Source organism: Pygocentrus nattereri, chromosome 3, assembly GCF_015220715.1.
Source record: "Pygocentrus nattereri isolate fPygNat1 chromosome 3, fPygNat1.pri, whole genome shotgun sequence".
Taxonomy (NCBI): domain Eukaryota; kingdom Metazoa; phylum Chordata; class Actinopteri; order Characiformes; family Serrasalmidae; genus Pygocentrus; species Pygocentrus nattereri.
The window spans coordinates 16,235,055-16,249,999 of NC_051213.1; the positions used below are offsets into that span (position 1 = coordinate 16,235,055).

Genomic DNA, 14,945 nt, shown 5'->3' on the forward strand with positions numbered 1-14,945 from the left:
AGGCAAAACACTTGCTTCTCGAACACTGAGCATTTGAATACGATATACTGTATATCGTTAAACAAGCTATAACAAGACCTTGTAAAAAGAGAGTGGGGAGGAGAAGAAAACAACACATGCTTTCTTTTCCCAATTTTATTTCATCGGTTGTCTTGGAAAGCTTTGGGGTCTACAGCCAAACACTCTGTGCATTAGTAAACAAGGTACAAGATTGTTCTGCCAAAAGGTTTTGTTGTTGTTGCTTTTGACCTATACCTTTTAATAATGTCAAAGCTTGATAAAATACACTTCAAGTCTCGCAGTAGCTTCAAGCCATGGCACTGTACACAATGATGTGCAAAGATAAACAACTACCTTACACTTCAGCCTCATTTATAAGGTTTGGGTGGAGGCACTTGGGAAAGTGGCCTGAAACTGAAGCTATGATACCTTTCACTTCTAAGCAGACTACAGCGTGTCTGCACGTACTATTGTAAACCTGGCAGGTGATGACCAGACAATCCATGAGTGTCAGCCTCTTAAAAATGTTTGTCTAATCATTTCTTTGCAATAGGATATCTTTTGAAAATGAAATATTGCCAACACTGTACAAAATCTTTGTAATGCATCTTTTGCATGAAAGCTGTTTGCTAGAGCTGTTTGCTGCCTGAAGCTCACACCACTGAGAAAGTGGCAGACAGTAATACCAAAAGTGACCACGAGGTCTTTATTAAGGGATAAATGCTGTAAGTGCAGTTTTGACATAGTGGCAAAGTGTTGCATGGGTTTACTGAATCCGAGTCTGATAAACACATCTGAATGGCCTTGATATGTTTAAAGGATGTATTAATAAACAGCACAGAGAATCTGTGCTTCACAGCCTCATCTCTACAAAATTTAAAAGCAATTCTTATCTCATGATCTGAAACTTAACATACCTCTAGTCAGTGATTAGTGGATGTATGATGGATCATGCTGGATGTAAAGCAAAGCTGGGCTCTCTAAATAATCAATCTGAATAGATTTATATAAAAATTATGTATAGTGCTCTCACTGGTGATAAGGCACAATAGCATGTAAGAGCAGAGGAGAAATAAACACCTCAAACATCTCTCACAACAGACAAGGACAAATGACAGAAAAAGATGAAACCCTGAAAATGTACAATCTGACATCATAAATAAGAATATCAACTTGTGCTTTGCTTTTTCATTGTTGTTCTGTTCACTTCAGAGAAGCTGAATTTAAGGTATACTACTGCAAATTTAAAACACTTATATAATGAAAAATCCAATGTCCCTCAGCTTTCTGCAACAAACGTACTATGTAACAGTGTTTACTCCGTTTCAAAATTAACCATTCACTTTACTCCATATAGTCAATATATGGAAATGTGTGGCCTGTTTTAAATCCACTGGTTTTGTGATGTCACAAGAACTAACTCACACATATCTGCCTGTTCAGCCTACAGCAGTTTAGCCCCTCCCATTCATGTTGAAGTTTTAAGCAGTGTTTCAGCCTGGACTGCTTTCTTAATATGGCACAGTACAGGACAGCCAATCAGAACAGAGGTAATTTCATATATCTGTCTTAAAGGCACAGCAAGGCACAAAGAGAGTTTGGAAAATTGTCATGTAAAACAAATCAACCATTTCAGTACAAAAAAGTTACACAAAAAGTGGACGTCAGGGAGAAAAATAAATAACAAAAAGAGTAGAATATGAGCCCTTTGAAAGGGCATCTGTGTAGAATTGGATATTGAAATTCAGTACTTTGATGTTACTGACCTGAATCTGTCAGTGAAAGTTGTTCTATTCATGACTGGTTGTCTGAATTACATTCTGTTTGCATGTTATCAGCAGCAGTTTTGCTTAATTAGTTTGCAATCAGTTGTGGTCAGTAAATATACCCACTTCCAGCACCTCATACTCATTTCTAGTTTAAATCACAAATGATAGAAGACAATTTAAAGGAAGATATTGTTGCTGTCCAAAGAAACAATTGAAATGTTCCAAAATTAGTTAGAATAAAATCTCTTTACATTAACATACATAAAAATTTAAGCACGTTTTTTCTCTCCTGTGAAGTTACCATTTTAGAGATACTTGTTTTCTTCAGACAGCAACAACATAAAAAAATGTATTGTTCAGGAATCGGTATCAGAGTCAGTGTATTGCAATTTTAACCGATATTCAATCCATGTCTTATGGTACAACAATAAAGGAAAACAACATCCCATCTTTGGTACAATAAACTGTTAAATATAGTATGGTTATCACTTGATATGAATTGGTGCTTTGGTTTTACCAAAACCCACTATTTCTACAATAAAATACTGTCTGATGGTTACAAAAAGACATTGTAGCAGTAACCCTGCTTTTCCAAAATAACAAAGATCAGCATGAAGATTGTCTATTGTTTATCAGTTCCCATATTAAGCTCTGTGACATCACTGCTTTACAGCATGACCTGGCATTTAGAATGATCTCCTAGGCCTAGAATACCATGAGTCATCAGTTCCAGTCAGGACAGCCTACAGGTTTCAGTGGCGTCTCACAAACCTCTCTATCAAAACTGCTGAACACTTCACTTTCAAGGCCTCGTATTTACCTGGGCTTTGAAAACATCTTTCTCTCTCTGGTCTGTATCTCCATGGCAATGTAGTCAACAGCTCCATGCGTGGACTAAATACCGGTCAGCGTGGAGGTCTGCTCAGTCTGCTGGCCGTGGCAGTGGAAAGCTCGTGTGTGTTTCTTGCCTGCTTCCATGAGTCACTGTCTGCTCATGCGGGCGTGCTGTGTATGACAGAGAAGCTATGTAGCGTATCACCGTCTGTCTCTCCCTCTGTCTCTCTCTCCCTGGCCTGGGGGATGCTGTGGTGCGCAAGAGCTGCTGTAATACTGCTGAAGTCTTTCTTTATAATGTCTGCTCACAGGTTAGTTAGCAGGGCCAGGATCAGCGAAGGGCATGGTGTGCAGCACCTCGTCAAGCAGCTGCAGGGCACGGTGCAGATGCACCTCCACCCAGCAGGGCGTCTGTTTGATGCTTTGCCGTGGGTAGTCTGGCCCCCAGCCCTTCACGAAGCTCAGACGCAGTATACACAGACGCCGCAGATCATCCACACCTATACCCGCTGCTGCAGAGAAACCTAAGGAGAAGCACAGGTGAGTATCACAGTGAATTACCACCAAGGCTGCAAATTATAATTGAAGAGCTTCATTCATTTTCTGAAAGGAGTAATGGCTTATATATAAAGGAAAAATACATTGTTGTTCCTTTAACAAAGGTGGTATTAATCGTAATATAGCATTGATATTTCTTGTATGTATAAATGTATAAAGCCCACTCCCAACAATGTGTATGCTGAAAAAAACACAATTCACATAAAAGTTTTTTTCAATTATTTCCATTAATCATCATTTTCAGTTATGGCCTCAAGCTCTAGAATTCTCTTCCTGCAAAGTGGAGAAAGCACATCAATTCCAAAAATGTTTTAAGAATATAAAAATACACTTATATACCATTTGATAGTCCCACAATATCCTGAGTACTGTTTGCAGTAAGCAAAATGATGACTGTATCAATTTTGTTGCGTGTCTTACTAATGAAATTAGAGGAGGGAGGCTGGTGGTCTGTAGCATATGATCTTGATTGTTGCTGGTTGTTTGCATGCTTTGGTGGTCAAATTAGGCAGTTAAATTAGACAGCAAAAGAATGCTTGAACTGTAAATGCGCTTCTATTACTCCAGAAAATGCACACAGATGCATGAATCACAACTGTTATACACTGGAACAGTGTTTGTATTAACCTTTAGTACATTGTGTTTTTAAAAACAAATGGACTGAACACAGCAGATAGAAACACTGTGTCTTAAATCAAGTGCTACAAACAAAGCCTTTCTACTTTTAACTTAGCTATGCAGAGCTAGACAGTCTAATTTCTGTATGATTATTAAGAGGAACTTCAACAACACCCACACGCTATCTGGGTGACACACTGACAAACCCCACAGAACATACAGCCCCAGAAGCCCTTTCCACAGAAAAACTGAATGAACCACAAAAACCACACCACAAAACTCTTGAGGAAACTCTTCTATGCTTAAAACCATTGACATTCTCAATTTACTGCCATCTGACACTTTAAAAACTTCTTAATTTTAAGAGTATTAGTATTTTACTGATTTGCATAGTTATGTTTGTTAAAGGCTTACCTCTGTCAAGAATTTTCCCAAATCACTAAAAACTCTGGACATTTCTGTATTAAACAGCTACAGACCTCAGTTTCAAATCTACATTTGAAAAAGTTGTTTTGAACCAACTCAGCATTTTTTTAATTTAAATTATTTCAACAAATTTCAACCATGTTTGTGATCCCATTACTGTACTGACACTAACTTTATAAAGGTATTAAATTATATGTAGCTGAATGTTAAAATATCACTTGTTATATTACCAGATCTTAGGGCTATATAAATAACTTGCCTTGCTTGCTTTACTTATGTAGTGCACTAGCAACTTTTAGTGCAAGCTGTGTGTTCACACTGGAAATGACGCAGGATGTAGTGGACTGTGAATACCTGGATAATGTACTAAAAGTGCTGGGCAATGCACAATGCAGCCAAGGATTTCAAAATTGTCCAAAGGTAACTGGACATGTAATGTCGAACTTCAGCTAGCTAACCTTTGTGAAATGCTAATGTTGGCACAATTCAAGGACATGAGGTACTGCACAGTAATTAGTCATTCTGTTTAGTGCAAAGTGTTAGTGTTTGATTTGAGACAATACTACCCCACTATAAAGGCTCTAAAGAGAGCTATAGAATATAGTGTAAGAATATAGTGCCCAAACTGAGACAAGAAGAAAGAGAGATGGTTAGAGGTCAAAGATTACTCACTGACAGCAGGAGCAATGCCCCCCACACTGCCTGGCCCTGGAATGTTCCCTGCCACTGCTGCAGCCTGTGCAGCTGCAGCTGCCTGTGCAGTTGCTGCCTGCTGCTGCATCTGCCTATGGCACTGTCGTAGGTCAAAAACCTAGACAGAGAGAGAGTGAGGAGAAAGAAAAAGTGGAAGTTGCCAAATATGTAATCTTGCACTGCTTTTGTATATCGGGCTGTAATGTAAGCCACAGTTCCATCAATCCATGGTAACAGTCCTATGAGTCAGAAGTCTCTTATAACATGCATGCTACATGGAAAGCACAACAAACACTTTCTAAGACTAATTGGTGGAGATTCACTGTATCTGTTGAGCAATATTACCAAGCTAATGTTGGTGAAATCGACTTTGACATTAAGATTTGAGACAATTTTGGCACAATCCATATATGGTGATATTTCACCTTTATGTAGGCTCCTGGGTAGATCTTGTGCACAGCATCTCCTGGCGCTCTCCCTGCCTCCCTGTCCAGGTAGTAACTCTGCACAAAGACAGCATGATCACTCAGGCAGCGCATCCACACGTCCCCTTCTCCACGACACTCCAGCTGCACGCCCTTACCGATGTGGAGCCTGGGACAGAAGAAAGACACAGTACACACTGGAATAGCATAATGAGGAGTACTATATTCAGCACAGGCTTTGTGAACACTATCCATTGTTGATATTTTACTGACATTCAGCTATTCAACTCTAATGCTAAACCTCACTCTAACCATAACCTTAAAGAAGATTTCCACCAATTTTTCAAAATTCCAGCATAATTAAATAATATAGATGTAAACAAAGTGAAAAACACTCTCACCGTGCTCTCTCACTGGCATCTGTGCGATGCACGTTACTGAGTTGCCCCAGACAGAAGCGATCTCCTCCTGATGGGTCCACGTATCCATCCACAGTTACCATAGGGCAGTTAGCCAGCACCTTAAACATCTCCCCCACCTGGATATCCATCTCAAAGTACGAGATGGAGCACCAGAACTCTGGACCTGGAGAACAAGTGGAACAAACATTTTAAGTAAAAAAAGGAGTAGTTTATATATGTTATTAAATATGTTTATTTGTCTTTGTGTATGTAAAAATGAATGAACCTGGATGGTTGGAGACTGGCTGTGGGTATGAGGCTGGAGTGTGATGTTGAGACCCTGGTGAGAAATATTAGATAGCAGATTAGATGAGGTTTAAAGGAATAATTTAGAGTAGACACATTTACAAATACTTAAAATAATTTGAAAAATGATTATTTATAAATGCTGAAACATCTTCCCATTGACTTCTCCTCTAAGTTTGTTGTGAGTCAGTGAGTTTTTTTTTTTTTTCTAAGTACAGTGAAACAAAATGATGCCTGAGGTGATCGACTGCATGATACAGATGTGGCATATATGACTAAGGTTGAAAAATTATGAAGGATTCCTTTAAATTCAAAAGATCAGTGAAATTACATTAAAATGCAAAGGCCATCAACAAAAACACTGCTCAACATCCCCAGTCCCAAAAATGCATTACTATAGAGAATAAACAATCAACCAACTTACAAAAATGACCAGTGTGGTGGGGAGGGGCTTGCTGTTGACTTCGCCCATTTTGTTGGGATCCCACAGCTGTGTAGGAGGCAGTACTTGTTCCTGTCCAAGTTGTAGCTGAGGTTTTAAAGAATGTGTCAAAAACAGGTTAACTCAACTTACAGTGTCCTATAAGCACTTACTGAGCATTTAGTGAAAACTGGGGCTCATGTGTACAGCAAAAGTCAGAGGCCACCTTTTATTTATTTCATGTCCTGAAATCAAAACTAAGTCTCCTGAAAAGAACCAAAGCAAGAAGTAATAAAGGCAAAAGATAAAAGCACAATATTGAAAGTTTTGATATTATATTTAGTTGTTGGTGCTTGGCTATTTTGAGAGCAAATAAATGAATGATGGTCTCTGACATGCACAACTCTGTACACTGAAAAAAGTGACACATTAAGTTTTGAATTTATTTGATTTTATTTTTTATTTATTTTCATAATTCAACTGCGTACATCAGTGGTCAGACCTCCCTTCTGGGCCCCCAAGACAGTCCAGATTTTTGTTCTAGTAACTCATAACACATAGGACAAAATGTGTGGGGGTCCCTGAAGACTGGCTTGAGGACCTCTGTAGTACTTCATTACATTTTACATCAACACAATTGTGACTTTCAGTTTACTTACAATTATTTGTGCTTATGTAATCTGTTTTATTTGTATGGATAAGACCATACTGTAAGCTTTATGATTCGGCTTCAGGTCCCCTTGCACATATAATCATACTCATTAAGATTTTTAAAGGTGACTCTGTTAGCAGTACTCACTGTGGTAGGAGGTCTGTGTCTGTGTGTGTTTGGGGGTGCTGTAGTCACTCTGGCTGTCAGCAGGTTGTTGGCCAGAAGCCTGTGTGTGTGTGGTTGTGTGTGTTGGTGGGTGTGTGGCAGTGGGGGTAGTCGGCGGAGAACTGGAGGCCAAAGCCCTGCTTGGAGGAGAGGCTATCTGCAGCAGACCCTCAGTACAGCTCCCCTGCAGGGACAATCTGGAACTGCTCACTGTACATAGACGAACAGACTGACATTAGAATAAACAGTAGAATAAGAAACCTCTTTATATGACGTCTGAATACACACTACCGTCCAATAAATATTATAAAACCAACCAGGATATTTAAAATATTTTATTCACCATTTCAAGTATTATGGGAACAACAAGAAGTTATTAAATGATAAATAATATGTTGTAATGTTCTATTTCTAATAAGATGATATAAAAACAAGAAATAGGCTTTAATAAAATGCTGATCATGACTATCTGATCTTGAAATCTGATATCTAGGGCAGGTTTGTTCTTCATCTCAATCTGATTGGCTTCACAAATTGTAGATAAGGTTATGATTTGGAATCTTTTAATGAAATTCAAACAAAATAAAAAGAGTTAATCGGTGTTACAATCATTTTAGATGTTGATAAATAATTGAAGACTGTCTTTCTGCCTATGCAAGAATTTTAAGAATGTAAGCCCAGATATTTTATCTTCATGAAATATTCTTTTAACAACACGTCCCTTGCTGCTTATAAAAAAATAAGCCTTAAATTAATATTTTAAATTACTACATTTATGGAGAATAATGACCAGAGATTTAATTAATTGTTTTCTTGGTTCAGTGAGACTCACCAGGTGGGGAGAGGGGCAGGCTGGGGTACAGGGTTATTGAGGGAGGGGAGTGATGATGGGGCTCTGGAGGCAGCTGGAGGGGGGGCAGTTGTTGGCTGTAATGGTCAGGGGCACGGTGGTCCTGCTGGGAGGGCAACCTGGATGGCCTTTCCATCTGAATACAGTCATGGATGTACTCTTCCTTTATTGGCCTGCCTGTCGAGAGGGAAGCTAGTACAAAAACAGAAGGGGAATCTTTAGCTTGGCATGAACTAGCGTCAGGTAGATTTTATTTCAAGCTGTTAGGGACATTACCTGAACTTTTTCATATTTTTTGGTATAATTACAGACATTTCAATATTGCCTACTCAGTCAAATTCACTTCACTGCATATATACATAGACATATTGAACAGACAGACTTGGGAAAAATGACCAAACCTGTTTGTTTTTTATCTATAAATACACAAGTATAAGCATCCTCCTTCAGTGCTTGATGAGACAAGCCCCACCGAGCCTACCTCTGACACATATACAGATGTTTTCATACTTTGAGCACGAGCAGGCTGACAGTAACATACAATCAAGTGTAGTGATAAGCAGGTCAAGGAATACCTGACAAAAGGTCTCACCCCCTGATCTCCAACAACATTCAGACATGGCAACAGCAAACAGATAGTGACAACAAAAATGATCCCCAGCTACTCACCTGTGGTCTGCAAACTCAGTCCAACTGCATGGAGAAAGAGCAGAGACAGAAACGCCAAAGAGCTGTGTTACAGTGTAACGGATTACAATGCCAACACTAACAGAGTATTGCATTCTGATCAAGAGAATCTGCTGAAATTGTCTACTGCTCTAAGAAATTATGTCCTCAGGCAAGTTGTGGTGAATTCTGTATTCTTTTTTAGAGTTCTTGTTTTAGTCTGCAGCACACAATTGTATAAAAACACTCTTCAGAATGTTATAAACAAATAAAAATGCAATTTATTTATAAAGAGTTCACGATTCCACAGATTCCACTCAGACCTAGCCATGAGTTATATGTCTGCTATTCTTTTGGTCTAACACTCCTACTTTCCTTACACTATGTTTTTAATGAGGGCTGCACACATACCGATGCCGGGAGACACCACCCGTTCGTAGTGGTAGGGGTTGACGCACACATTGTCATACTTCAGATCGAAGGCGTACTGGCAGAACTTGACATGTTTGAGCTCGTTTTTGTGGAGGTCTGGCCAGCGCCACAGTCGAGCATATATGACATGGGGAAAGCCTTTTCGTCCAGCTACCTGCAGGAGTACAGACAGGGCCCGTCAGACTCTGGATGATGAGGATGAGGAGCATGAGAGGAAAAGGCAATGCTTACAAAGAGAAAGAGAGTATAAAAAGAATGGAGACAGCCTTGGGGCCATGCTAGGAGCAGGAAAGAGAAGCAAGACAAGGAATATGTTATTATACTACATTCCCCATCAAATTCTGAACATGTTTGACTCTTCCAGAGATAAAATAAAAGGGTATGGCAAAGAAAAGATTGTAATATAGCAGAGCCTTAGGCCTGAGTGTTGAAGTGGTGAAGCTTTAAAGCTCCTGCCAAGCTCAAACACTGCATGATTCAGACTGATTCAACCATTCCAGTATTATAACATCACCAAAGAAAAAATATTTGTGTGTGAAGGACAAGCTAAGAAAGAGAGGGAAGTGTGCAAGCATGTGAGCACAAAAGTAGACAGAGATAACTTTAGAAAAGGCTGTAAAAGTAAGTTTGGCACATTGTTATTCTTGAAACGTAAACCTGAAGTTAGCAAAACTTAGAATAATTAAAACAATGCTCATAAAATCAAAGGGAAGACGTATGTAGAATATATATACATAAATAATTTTAAAAAGGGACAAATATTTTCAGTTGATGCACCACTAAAAATTCCTGTCACTCAATGTAAATGAACTTCTAATCTAATTAGAAATCTAAATTAAACTACTTAAATACTTTGTAGCAAATAACTGACAAATGAAAAGGTAAAACATTTATGCACATTAATGTTGAAAACATTTGGCCAATGACAGCACTACATTGGTATCAGATAAAAATCTAAGTATTCAACTATTACGTAAAAACCTATAGTGGCCAAACTGATTAGCTAAACCTTCCGCCCAATGACCGCTGGGATAGACTCCATTGTGGTGAGCTATTGTGGTGAGCTCAAATAATTACAATCAGGTAATTGTGCAATAACTGTGATAGGTTTAGAATCATCCATTTCAGAGGATTATATGTTGTCTACTTAATACTCTGATCAGAGCGCTGGGCAAAGCCAATTGTTTACCTTATACCTTATGACACAGGTTCACAACCCTGGTCTTAGAGTACCCCTGCCCTGCCCATTTTAGTTTTTTCTTAGCTCCTGACACATCCACTTCAAGCCGTGAACAGCTTATTAATGAGCTGATTAGTTGGATCAGGTGTGTTGAGCTCTACCCCTCGTCCTGGAGAGCTACCTTCCTGCAGAGTCCAGTTCCAACCACAATTTGCCACAACTGCTCCAATTAATCAACCTCTTCCCAAGTCCCTAGATCAGATGTATTAGAGTTAAGTAAGGTGTGGGACAGTTTGTTGAGTACAGGTTGGAACTAAACTCTGCAGAAAGGTCGCTCTCCAGGACCAGGGTCAGAGGTCACTGCACAAAAATGTGCAGAGCAAGGGGTTCTCCAGGACTAGGGCTAGGAATCACTACCTTAAGACAATGGTAATATAGGCTAAATTGGTAAACAACAAACCAACACTATCATGGTTCACTGAAAATATGCACGTAAAATGCATCCCAGCCTAACTTTAGCTTGGAGGTAACTTGTTACAACACAAAATTAACTTCATTTTAAGAAAATTGATGCAAGACCCAATGAACAGGAACCAGCAAACTGCTTAGAATGCTGGAAAGCTCTGCTTTCTGCTTTCCAGCTGGCTTTCTGGCTACTAAAATGTCATCAAACGTCACAACCTCATGTCATTCAAGTGGCAGTAAATGTATCACAGACAGTTCTATTTACGCTGAACTCACAATAGGACTCTGCTAAATCAAAGGTTACCAGTTTCACAAATGCAAAGATGAAAAAAATTGTTGAACACACTCAAAATGTTTACTTTAGTATAACTGCTGGATGTGTTGTACGTTTTCTTCACTCAGTCCAACGAATGTCCAATAACTTCAACTGTGAGTCCCAACCAGTAAAAGTAAACTTGGAATATTGCTGGCATTATCTGTCCCAACCAGTTGGCCAAATATTACAGGTATGTTGTGGTATAATTTGCTGCTCTAAATACTGTTACAGCAATGTCCCACCCAAAGGAGCTACCTTCCAGAGAAAGGGTCAGACTTGGCATTCACCTACATTTCTCATTATGTTTTACTAACACACACACAGACAAAGGGCAATGCTGAACAGACACTTCCCAATCTCACACAAACATTTCATAATTAACAGACTTCCAAGGCAAAGTGCCACATTTTGTGGCATACAGCCACCTTGGAAATGCAATTTTAGAACAGGACAAACAGATCTTGAATAAACACTGAGCACAGAACTACAGTGAACACACACTTAAAGCATGTGTAGATTGTGTACACATACTTAAAATACTGACCCTCTCAGATAGACACACACACACATACGCACACACACAGACTCAGAGACAGACAGGCTTTAACTTAACCCTGCCCCTTTCCTGTGTCTCAGACAAAACAACCCTCTCTCTCTCCCTCACCCCTCCTTCTCCCTCTCTCTCTCCCACTCTCTCTCTCTCTCTCTCTTTCTCATTCCCTCGTACTGTCTGCGACTGGGGGAGGGGAGAGGAACTTTTGGTCTCTCTTCTGTAGTGCGTTCTTCTTTCTATATTCATCAGCCAAAGAGTACAGAACAACCGTATTCACATCACCACAATAAAGTCCTAAACTGGGTAGCAGCAGTGGGCCACAGCAGCCATTCTGAATACTAGCAGTGTTTTTGCTTTTCACTACTTCAGCACCTTAGAGTTGTTGTCTTAAGATAATCGTGACAAAACTGCCAAAGCAACACACTACAGCAACATGTGAATCTTCAAGAGTGTCATTAAGTTCAGTAACTGGTTCTGCCACTGCTATTAAAGTTTAACTGTAGGCGAGTTAAAACGTTTTAAAGGGGAATTCCACAGATTTTTTTTCCTGCAGAATTATGTATGTATATGTATTAGATGTAAACATAGCTAATTCAAAGTTGTTTTACTTGAAATACTCAGTTCACTTTCTGAGTCAGAATTGTTCACAGTGGTGGTGATAATGCTTCTAAAAGCTATCTCACAAAAATGTTTTTCCATTAAGTGGTGATAAATTTGTTGACATTGGCCTGAAATGTATTTTTAAATCCGTTCATGGCAGATAAAGACAGGTAGGGTATTAAAAAGAAAAGTAGTACCCAAAGAAAACCACTATTTCATCATTAACAACTTTATACATGAAAACTCAGAAGACATATGTAGGTCACTCTGGACAGTAATTATGTTTGTTTACATTTGTGTTGCAGACATTGCAACCTCTGGTTCCTATCACCAACACTGTAAGCAGCTCTGGGTGCATAATTCTCTCTACAGTACACCATTTCACATCAAATTGAATTACTTTGTTTACAACTCAAGACTTGAATTATACAGAAAAAAAACTTTTTTTTTGCTACATTCAGCTTTACATATTACTCTAATGAGACAGGTTGCACCATTAAAAAAAAACAAAAAAAAAACTTTTTTTCTAACCCAAAGCAGGTGTATCCTGCAAGCCACTTTAGTTTAATGTATGAAGTTGAACTATAAATTGAAACATTTATATTTAACTTTTACATTTACACAAACACATATTGTTTACAACCTGCCGAGAGTAAGTAAGAGAGTAAGTCTATATTCAATTACACTGTCAGTCAGACTGAATGCTGCCTACACAGAGGAAGAGGAGCAAAATAGCCCATCAGTCACACCACAGAGGATTACAACACTGGACTTCAGTGGTGTTTCACAATGTTCTGACTGCCAGCACTGGACTGGATCAAAGAGGAATCTGCTATTGTGTGAATTTTGAATTGCACTGTGGTGTTTCAGAGAGTTGCATGCATATGATAAACAGCGTTTAACAACGTGCAATCAGCTCTTGTGAAAGCATATTGTCTTACAGTCTTACAGAAGGAAAACCTTCTTCTTAGACGTTAACAAGATTTTATTCCATGTAATTTTGGACCATTTCTATTGGTCCACTGGTCATGAAATGTTGACATAATGTAAGGCCAACTGGCATTTTCAAATGGTGTAAAATGGAATTACAAGGTTTTCATATGACAGCATCGATCTGTGGTGACTTCCTTTATGGGCTATTAGTTGACCAGTAAAGTTTCATTTCATTGTTCAAGCTCAGACCTGCAGCCGACCGTCCAGCGTTCTCTGGATGGTCACACACTTGCTGGGGTGGACTCCGTTGGTGGTGATGGCAGTTATGAGGGAGTCTAGCTCATCTTTTTTCTCCTTCAGCTTCTTCACCAGACTCTCGATGGCACGCTTGGCAAAGCCCTCATTCTCCCCGCCCTGCCGGTGGCACATAAGGCTGTGAACGATGCTCAGACATGCGTCACTGCTACTCGGGGAGCTGACAGACATCCTTGAACCCTAGATCATGAGAAATCTCATTAAAGACTACCTGTTATATCTCATGAACATTTTCACCTGCATTCAACACCAGTTTTGACACTCTATCTATCTACCTATGTATCTATCTAAATACTAATGAGGGTGCCCCATAAAAGGCAAAGGAGGCCCAAAGAGTGGAATATTCTTCCATATCATATCTCTCACGCTACTTTGGCAGGTCCTCTAACACTGGCCAGAGGACATGAGTTTTCAAAGGAACTATTTCATCATTTGAACAAAAGAAAGAAGACAAGATGAAGGCTAGTACATTACGACGTATCACTAGCATGTTCTCATGGATTACCATCTTTTTCATAACCATTACTGGATGTGTATCATGAATAATCAATTCCAGCATTCCAGTAATTCCAAGTAATTCCAGCATTCCAACTCAGCCACGCTCAATACTACATAAAGTTTTAAACAGCAAGTACATTATTCTTTTTTCAAATTCAAGCCACAAACACATCGCCTGAGCTGTTATTAACCATCTGAACTGTTATTTCTTACAACTAGAAACTTTTTCTGTCTAACGTTCTTGATCAAACGCTCCTTAATAACGACCGCACGCGCATCATGTAGGAACAGGCAGTTAGAGAACAGAATGTAATGAATTAAGAAGTGCACTTACAGCTTTACTCTGTCATATGTGTAAACGCGGTGGTCTCCTCTGGACTGAACTTGTGTCTGCCTGTCTGCCTCCGTCTGTTTCATCTGTCTCACTCTCCCTCGTTCGCACATCCTGCTGCTCCCAGACGTTACGTTCTGTAACAGAGAGGGGGGTGAGGGGGCATGGGCGGGGTTTTTCGAGAATCCATCCAATCACCATCGTCCTCTCATACAGACACGAACTCACGGCCAACGATGACGCGACTTTCAACGCCTGCTGGTCTGCAGACAGGATGGTTGAACTGTCATTAGCACTGATCTCGTCGCCTCAAACGAACTTTTTCATTTCAGTTCAGTCCTCTCGCCGCTCACGCTACCTGCCTGCCTTTTGGAGTGACTGAAATCAGTTCAGATATTAAGGGCTTTTCCACAGAGTACCTTTTTTATCAGAACTACATCTACAGCTGTGAACCAGCAAAAGGGCTTATTGCATGAAATTCTCCTTCTAATTCTAGTTTATGTAATAATATCTGAGTTAATAGCCTTACAAAAAAAAT

At 39.4% G+C, this 14,945-nt stretch overlaps 1 protein-coding gene across 1 annotated transcript; it reads right to left on the minus strand.

Annotated features, from left to right (window-relative positions):
• Positions 1 to 120: 120 nt before the first annotated feature.
• si:dkey-239n17.4 (mothers against decapentaplegic homolog 4) lies at positions 121 to 14,536 on the minus strand. Its single transcript, XM_017713130.2, has 12 exons — positions 14,411 to 14,536; positions 13,513 to 13,758; positions 9,196 to 9,370; positions 8,788 to 8,811; positions 8,101 to 8,310; positions 7,251 to 7,478; positions 6,455 to 6,559; positions 6,011 to 6,064; positions 5,725 to 5,908; positions 5,324 to 5,492; positions 4,878 to 5,016; positions 121 to 3,127 (listed from the first exon to the last, which is right to left on the minus strand). Exons 2-12 carry the CDS (start codon positions 13,747 to 13,749, stop codon positions 2,916 to 2,918), a joined length of 1,737 nt encoding a protein of 578 aa, XP_017568619.1. The 5' UTR covers positions 13,750 to 13,758; positions 14,411 to 14,536; the 3' UTR covers positions 121 to 2,915.
• Between the last annotated feature and the right edge of the window lie 409 nt (positions 14,537 to 14,945).